The 9,197-nt window shown below is 54.4% G+C and overlaps 1 protein-coding gene across 1 annotated transcript; it reads left to right on the plus strand.

The window, feature by feature from the left end:
- Nucleotides 1-6,988: 6,988 nt before the first annotated feature.
- LOC127291969 (probable long-chain-alcohol O-fatty-acyltransferase 4) lies at nucleotides 6,989-8,365 on the plus strand. The gene has a single exon (XM_051321313.2). The coding sequence runs from the start codon at nucleotides 7,098-7,100 to the stop codon at nucleotides 8,139-8,141; it is 1,044 nt and encodes a 347-aa protein (XP_051177273.1). The 5' UTR covers nucleotides 6,989-7,097; the 3' UTR covers nucleotides 8,142-8,365.
- Nucleotides 8,366-9,197: the final 832 nt, after the last annotated feature.

The raw sequence follows: 9,197 nt of genomic DNA on the forward strand, positions 1-9,197 counted from the left end.
CGTTCTTGTGTGACGTGTCAGCGCAACAAGACTGAGACCCTGCGGCCGGCTGGGATGTTGCAGCCACTGGAGGTGCCTTCCCAGGTTTGGTCCGATATTTCCATGGACTTCATTGAGGGTCTTCCCAAGGTGGGCGGCAAGTCGGTGATTCTCACGGTGGTTGACCGCTTCTCCAAGTATGCCCACTTCATTGCGCTTGGCCACCCTTACACTGCGGCGTCCGTGGCTCGTGCCTTCTTCGACGGCATCGTCCGCCTCCACGGATTTCCAGCGTCGATTGTCAGTGATCGTGACCCGGTATTCACAGGGCATGTGTGGCGCGACCTCTTTCGGTTGGCAGGGGTGAAACTTCGGTTTAGCACCGCCTTCCACCCTCAGACAGACGGCCAGTCAGAGGTGGTCAACAAGGTCATCGCCATGTACCTGCGCTGCGTCACCGGGGACCGTCCGCGCGCGTGGGTGGACTGGCTGTCACAGGCGAATCTTGCTACAACACCTCCTACCACTCAGCCCTGCGCGCCACGCCATTCGAGGTGGTCTACGGCCGTCCAGCGCCGCCCATTCTACCGGTGGATTTGGCGACCGCCCGGACGGAGATAGCGGGCGAGCTCATCCGCACCCGCGATGAGGTTTTGGCCGAGGTGCGGCAACGCCTCGTGCAGGCCCAGCAGTTGGCCAAGCACTACTACGATGGACATCATCGCGAGGTGGAGTATGCGGTCGGTGATTGGGTGTGGCTGCGTCTCCTGCATCGTTCCACACAGTCCCTGGACCCGCGCGCGAAGCGCAAGCTGGGCCCCCGCTACGCTGGGCCCTTCGTCATCTTGGAGCGCGTGGGGACGCTCGCGTATCGTCTTCAGCTTCCGGCCGGGTCCCGCATCCACGATGTCTTCCATGTGGGACTGTTGAAGCCTTACCGCGGAGATCCTCCTGCTGCGACACCAGCACTTCCTCCTGCTGCGGATGGCCGTCTTCTTCCGAGTCCTGCAAAGGTGTTGCGGGCTCAGCTACGTCGCGATGTTTGGTACTTGCTGGTTCAGTGGGAGGGACTGCCCGAGGAGGAGGCCACGTGGGAGCAGCGCGATGACTTCTCCCTCCACTATCCAGACTACCAGCTCGAGGACGAGCTGTTTGCGCAGGCGGGGAGAGATGTTATGACCGGCCTCACATATTCCAGGAGGGGGCCCAACCATGGGCCCAATTAGGGGCTTAGCCCATTTAGTTTAGTTATTTTCAGCTCATAAATACTAGATGTAATCGTACGTGAAGAGATAGGCAATAATCAGAATAATTATTGCCGACTCCCAAAGGAGTCGGTCTTCTCCAAACCCTAGCCGCCGCGCCGCCTTGGCCGCCGCCACGGCTCCCTGCCGCCGCCGACCTCTCCTCCGACCACGACAACCTCCCTCCTTCCCCTACAATCTACGTCCTAGACACGGCAGGACCCGAGCTCCTACCAACACCGCTGCAGCACTGCCTCCCCAATGGCGTCAAGCCGGGAGGAAGAAGAAGCGCACGTGACGCAAGGCGCAAGCGCAATAATCGGCCGCCCTTCGACCAGTAGAGTCACCAACGGAGAAGAGGAGACCGCCCATTGACCACTGATGCTAGCCAGAATCAGCAGGCGGCGTAGCTTCAATAAGGAAGCCGTCCATTGATCGCCAATCAACAAGGAACATAGCAGGCGGCGTAGCTTCCACTTTTCCATCGATGAGAGTGAACCGCAGGAACCCAATCTGGAAGATCTGAAGCTCCACCCAATCTCATCTTCGTCCCCATCTCCACGACGGCAACGACTATAACCAAGAGGGAGCAAAAGATCCTCCAAACCAGGGACTGAAGCGAGCTTATTTATGGAGCTTGTTATATTGTGATCCAAATTCATATACTAAAGGGAGGCTAACTTCTGACGAGCGGAGCGAGACCCGTCGCCGGAGGCCCCTCGCGGTACGGTACGGATCGTTGGCACCGCCTATATATACATCTTGTAAGCCGCCGGCTAGGGTTTATCAGATTATAAGATAACCCACGGCGTTTGTAAACACTCCCCGATATAGTGTAGTTTTGTTGGCTGGCGCCCGTGGTTTTTTCCCCTTCTGAGTTGGAAGGGGTTTTTCACGTTAAATCTTGTGTCTCCGCTGCGTTTACCTTTATCGTTCTTCGTTATTTGCTTGTAGCTTTTATAACAGAGCTTGGCCTCAATCTCCCACATAGGTCCGCCCACCTTGAGCGCCCAAAGAGTGGAAGAGGAAGCCACCTTAAATCCCTGACCGCCAGCGACGAAGCATGGCTCCGAAACAGCATAGCAGTCGCCACCAAACAAACTAAACATAATATTCTACATGGACACATCCTCCTTCCTCTCCCACTCTAGCCGGCGGAGAGAGGAAGGAAGGCTGCCGGAAATAACGACACTCGAACGATGATGATGGGAAAGTTCCACAGAGGAGACGAATGGGAAGAGGGAAGAGAGCACTCTACCGACTGCAAGCTCCGTAATAAAACTTATGAAAAGATATAAAGTGATCTCAAGTTCTCAACCCTTTATGTATTTAAGTTTGAGGAGAGGGGAACGCACTCAAGTATGCCTCTAAAAATTATTAATGATGGGTCACTTAGAGCATCTCCCCCGGCGCTCACCAAATAGTCGCCGGTAGAGGCACTGGCACCTCCGTATGGGGGACGTCGGCACTGCATCCTCTATTTGGGGGAGCTGTTCCCACACCGACGCCCCCCAATCGGCGGCTCCGATAGATGTTTTAAATTAAAATCACAAATAAAAGCATAGAAAATCGAATAAAGAGAAGAAACATTTCATTCCACAAACTAATACATAATTGGGAACGTGGTTTACATGAAGATATAATTTGGAACATGGTTTTCCATAAAGTAATACATAGTTTGAACCATAGTTGACACAAATATAAAACATTGCAAAATAACTAAACCTAACTAGGCCGATCATCGCAGGTTTCGTGTGTTCGCTGCCAAGAAAGAACACTCGTAGTCACACCCAGTCACCCAAACTGGAAAATCCAGCTGGTGACGGTGCCTTTGTTGTTTCTTTCGAACATGCGTGCCTATTTTCGCTGCGAAGAAACAACACTCAGTCGTCATCCTCCTCGGCGTTGTCGCTGTGGTAGTGGCGGCGGCAGCGCGTCTCGTCGAACACCTTGACGCTCATGTTCCAACTCGCCAAGGTAGGAGAACATGAGCACGAAGCCGGCTTCGAGGTGGTGGTGGCGCGCAAACTTCTCCCAGCCGATGTGGAGGCACATCTTTTCGCGCGCGTCGTAGATCATGTCCACGATCCACCGGCAGCAGTCGCATGCAATCTCCCGCAGATGCAGCAAGCCCGACAGGTTGCCGGCGACGAAGTCAGCGAACGTGTCCGGCAGCCTCTGGATGTCGTGTGCATCACCCTTGAGGACGATGACGAACTCGAACACCACTCGCTGCTCCTCCTCCTGCAGATCCGACGATGAAGACGACGGCATCGCAGGCGATGGCGAGCGTGCAGCTCTACCGCGGCCACGACCACGATCACGACCGCGACCTCGGCCTCGACCAGACATGGCGTCGTCTTTTCAGATGGTGGTGGCTAGGGTTGGGGAGAGAGGCGCTAGGGTTTGTGTGTGAGAGGGACGATGAGATGCGGCCCTTTTTCTTGGCCAAGGGGAGGCGGGGGAGCGGTGGCACTCATTAACGGCGGCATGCAGAGTAAGGTGCGACGGGACGGTTCGCTGCACGTCTGCGGAAACTGCACCGCCGCTGCGCCCCAATAACTTCCGTCGTGAGACAGGCGACGGTTAGACCGTTGGCGTCAACTTTTGGGATGTGTGGTTGACAGGCGAATCCCACGCCTCAGCCCAAAATTTTCAGCCTCGCGAGGCGCCTGCTCGCCCGATTTGCACCCCTGGCCAAGGCGCCGGCACAGAGTTGCTGGCGCTTCTATTGAGCTAGAAAAATTGTCAACGCCGTTTGGAGCGCGCCGATGTGAGCTTATTTTCGCTTCCGGCATCCAAATCCCTATCGGAGCCTCTATGGAGGCGCCGGTGGTGAAGATGCTCTTAAATTTGCTACTCTACATGAAAGAGCCAGGAGAAAATAGCTTACAAAAAGTCTCCATGCACTCTGGATTCTAAGAGCATCCCCACTCGTCTCCCCGAAGAGGCCCCCGAGCGCCGTTTTTCTCATCCGGACGGCGAAATTCGGCCCAGTCGCGCCCCTGATTCCTCGTTTTTCCCCGGATTTGGGCCTAAATCCATCTGGCGAGCCCACGCCATCCCCGGTCCCCCGAGGCGCGCTCGGGGACTCCGGACGAAGCGAAAGCGCGCGAAACGCCGAGAATTCTCTCCCGCGCTTTCGCTTCGGCTTCGCCGCAGAGATGGACCTGGCCAGTCAGCGGCACACGCATCGTCTTCCACGCGCAGTAAAGGCTGCCGCCGGTCAGCTCGCCGCGGACGCGTAGCATCCACGCGGCATTTAATCGCCGACTCCAGCCCCGCCTACATAACTCCCCGCGACGCGTAGCACCGCCGAAACCCCAGCCAGAGACGAACCCTATCCGCCAGTGCTCCCTCGACGAGATCCATGACGTTCAACGAGGAAGACGGCGTGGCTAACAACGGCTTCCCCCGCCAGTCTCTGCACGCGTGGGAGGGGCACCTCCTCCACCAGGCGGGGTACCCCTGCCCGCCGGACACGAGGCCTCCCGGCGGCGGGTGGCGGCTAAGTGCGGAGCGGCAGGCTCGGCTCCTCGAGCAGGCCGCTCGCTACCGCCGGCCTGCGACTCCTCCATCTGGTGCCCCCGTCCCCGTCATCGACCTCGAGGAGTCCGACGACGAGTGGTACAAGTCGTGTCGTCCCCGCCGCGCAACGGTGGCCGGTGGGGAGACCCCGGCTAGGGCACCAGCAGCCAGGCGGCGGCGGCGCCGCCGCGTTTCGACGACGACGGCTCCGACGATGATGGCGGCGACGGTGACGGCGACTACACGGTGTTCTACCGCCATTTCGGCATGTAGAGCGCCGTGATTTAATATTTAAAGTTGTATTCCCCGGACGAATTCAAAATATATTAGAATTCGGCCTCTATGTATGAACTTCGCCCTCTATATAGTAAAGGGTGTGGCTGGATATCAGTCGACTGAGAACTTTGTAAGTCTCAGTCGACGCGAGCCGCCCATTGATCGGTCGGTCAGCGAGCTTGCTGAACCAAACCATCCAAACATTTCTTTTTGAGCAAAGGCACGACCCGTTCACCTAGTGATCCAGATATGCACGTACAGCTAACTGCACGCATTCCTTCTGTTTCTTACGCGTTAGACATGCTTCTAGTAGTTGGGAGCTGGGCCAAATTTGGTCTAGAAAAAGACAATGTAAGTTCTTTAGAAAAAAATTCAAGTCGTTGCCATGAATAGTACACAGTACAGAAAAGGTAAAGTTCCAGTTGCACATTTCTTAAGAAAAAATGCAATTTATATAGAAGAAGATTAGAGTTCCACATTTCTTGTACAAAAGTGCAACCCCTAACCAAATACCGGTTGCGAGTTGCACATTTCTTCAGAAAAAATGCAACTCATATCGAAATCGTTAGAGTTGCACATTTATTGTAAAAAGTGCAACTCATACCCAATACCGGTTGCATGTTGCACATTTCTTGAGAAAATTTGCAACTCATATAAAATATTGATTGCTAGTTACACATTGCTGGAGAAAAGTGTAACTCGTAAAAAAAACTTCTAGTTGCACATTTCTTTAGAAAAGTGTAACTCGTATCAATAAACGATTACTAGACGAACATTTCTTGAGAAAAAGCGCAACTCAAAATGGAAAACCAAAATGGAGTTGCATATTTCTTGAAAAAAACGCAACTCATATCAAAAAGTTACACTCTTGGACAAAAGTGCAACTCGTATAAAAAACTTCTAGTTACACAATTATTTAAAAAAGTGTAACTCGTATCAATAACTAGTTGCTAGTTGCATATTTCTCAAGAAAAAGTGCAACTCATATTGAAACCGAATAGAGTTTCATGTTTCTTCTGAAAAAGTGTAACTCATATCGAATATAGCTTGCTAGTTGCATATTTCTCGAAAAAAGTGCAACTGGTGTCTTATTTTTTGCTAGTTGCACATTTTTTCTCTATCAGAAAAAACGGTTTTTGATTAAAAAAATTGAAAAAATAAAAAACCTGGCTCGTGGTGTGACAAGATAAAAATTAGAAAGGAAATAGTTGTACTTTGGTTGACAAAAAGTGCAATATATTCAAATGGAAAAAAATATAAAAATACAAATAATGAGGAAGTTGCACATCTCTTTAAATGTGCAGCCACAGGAATGAAAGAAAAAATTATACAAATAATGAGAAAGAAGGGAGAAGAAAGGAATCTGCACAAATGCCCTCTTACCTGCTCTTTGTACTAAATAGAAGGACATTACAAAGAAATCGTAGTTACTCTACGACCTGAGAGTTGTCACAGTGGTTGTGGTGTCGCGCTGCTTTTCAAGAAGACGTGAGTTCGAGTCCGCGCGCCGCTCGTGAAATAATTTTTCTGTCTTTCAACGAAATTTGCACGAATCTCGAAGAATAATCCAATGGCTCTTAAGGTCGACTGAGACATGACATAAGGAAATCTCAGTCGCCTGCAAAACCGTATAGTAAATATCATTAAATTCAGTCTAAATTCAAACGTTTTTAGTCATATTTCGCCAATCTTTCGTTTTTCGAAATTAGATCGGCATCTTCGCCTGAAATCGCGGCTGGGAAACTGGTTCTCCTCACACCAATTTTACATCCAATCCGGACAAAATTTATCCCGGATTTCGGTGTGGGGAGGCCAAACGAGTGGAGATGCCTTGCCGGCAATCAGCTAGCCTGGTTGAAGATTTTGGTGATATTCCACATGCATCTCTACTGGTACAATAATTTTTTTTTAGAAAACAGCTACTGCTAAAAAATTACTGTCAAATGGCATGTTTTGGCTGGCCAACATGATTCGAACAAAGCGGTGGCATACGAGCCAATCCCCCCAAAGGCCCAAACAACATCATTCACAACACGAGAGGGCGCTGATTCCTTCGTGCTCACCACAACAATGGCGGCGGCGCTCATGGACGGCGAGCTCGGGAACATCTTGAAGGTCTCGGCTGCGGTTTGGGCGGCCATGTGGTACGCCCGCATGGCCGCCAGACGGATTAGCCCAGGCGCGGGCCGCCTCGCCGCGCTTCTGCCCGCCGTCGGGCTCTTCTACGGAATCCCCTTCGCCTTCAGCACCACCACGTTCCGCGGCAGCTCCGGCTTCTTCCTCAGCTGGCTAGGCACCTTCAAGCTCTTCCTCCTCGCCATCGGACGGGGCCCTCTGGACCCGTCCCTTTCCCTCCTCCAGTTTGTCTGCTCTGCCTCCCTGCCGGTCAAGCTTCGGCAGTCCACCGGCGGCGGCAAATCAAAGAAGCAAGATCCCGCTTCGGCCCCCGCCAGAAAGATCCTCGTGGCCGGCGCCGTCATCCCCTTCATCATCTACGCGTACCAGTTCAAGGAGACGATGAGCCGGTGGCAGCTCCTCCTCCTGTACACCGTGCACATCTACCTCTCCCTGGAGCTCCTCCTGGCGTCGGTCCACGCCGTGATCCACGGCGTGCTGGGGATGGAGATGGAGCCGCAGGTGGACCGGCCGTACCTGGCGTCGTCGCTGCGGGACTTCTGGGGCAGGCGGTGGAACCTCATGGTGCCCGCCATCCTCCGCCCGTCGGTGTACGGCCCGGTGCGCGCGCGCTTCGGCGACGCGGCCGGCGTCCTGGCGTCGTTCCTCGTCTCCGGGCTCATGCACGAGCTGATGTTCTACTACATCATGTGGCAGCAGCCCAGCGGCGACGTGACCGCGTTCTTCGTGCTCCACGGAGTGTGCACCGGGGCGGAGGCATGGTGGGGGCGGCACGCCGGGTGGTGGCGCCCGCCGCGGGTGCTGGCGGTGCCGCTCACGCTGGCGTTCGTGGGCGGGACGGGGCTGTGGCTCTTCTTCCCGGCCATGATTAGGGGCGGCCTGGACGCGCTTGTGCTACAGGAGTGCCAGGGCATGGTGGTGCTCATGGAGCAGGCCGGCCGGTGGCTCGCCGCCGGCCCCGTTCTTTCGAGCCGCTGACCAACGCGTGCCGTCACGAATGTGCGCCGAAAAATAATATTTTTTTCTGTGGTCGGATCTGGCCTTGAAAGATGTGCTGGTGCTGTACGCATCTCATTGAATATTCATCCGTACTAAAATACCGTTGTTCAGATCTTTGGTGGCTGCTGCTGCCATGATACGGAGTATATTTGTTGATATGGATAGTCTGGATTTCCTTTTAAAACAAATTAATGATAACGATACAGATACTGTAATATTTTCTGCTTCTGAGCCGTGTCCAGGTTGCTCCAGCGTGTGCTGAGGGCATCTCCAGCGGCGCGACGCATTTCGGACGCCCAAAAGTGGTCGCGAGCGTCCGTTTACGTCGCCCCGCAGATATATTTTGTCCGCTCGTCCGTTTGCGTCTGGGTGTGCTCCCACCGGGGCGGTCCATTTTTTTGAATTGCAACATAGTACAAACATTGAAAGTTGTACATAAAAATGCATAAAAACAATACAAAGTAGATCTATAGGTCTAGACTACTTGCTTCCTGACGGGCCGGCACCGTCGTTGCGTTGCTCCGTCGCCTGCTTCTCCGCCGCCTCCCGCGCGGCCGCCGCGTCCTCTTGTAGGCACTGCTCCAACCTCGCGTTGGCGGCCTCGTCCTTGAGCGTCTCGAAAGACTCGACGAGGGCCCGCTGCTCCGCCGCCTTCTCCTCCGGCGTCGGCGCATCAGGGTCATCGGATGACCAAGAAATCTCCGAGTCAGAGTCCTCGGCTGCCGGCGGCGGCCGCCCGGCTGCGTTCCGGCTCGGCGTCAACGGCCGCATGGGCCGCCCGCGCCTCCTGCGCTTCCTTCTCCGCTTCGACGGGTCGCGGCGTCCCTGACCGGGTGGAGGAGGTCGGTGCTATCGTCGGAGTCGAACCCGTCGTCGGAGCTCGAGGCCGGGGGAGGTGGAGTGGGAGGTGAAGGTGGAGGTGGAGGCGCGGCAGCCTGGCCGCGTCCGGCGCTGCTCATGGTGGATCTGCTTGAGAGGAAGCGGCGCTACGACAGCGGCGGCTAGGGTTTGTGGGGAGGAGATGAGATGCTCGCG

Source organism: Lolium perenne, chromosome 1, assembly GCF_019359855.2.
Source record: "Lolium perenne isolate Kyuss_39 chromosome 1, Kyuss_2.0, whole genome shotgun sequence".
NCBI lineage: Eukaryota > Viridiplantae > Streptophyta > Magnoliopsida > Poales > Poaceae > Lolium > Lolium perenne.

Excerpts from the sequence above, each read along its gene's own strand:
- LOC127291969 (XM_051321313.2), top strand. The coding sequence starts at position 7,098 with ATGGCGGCGGCGCTCATGGACGGCGAGCTCGGGAACATCTTGAAGGTC.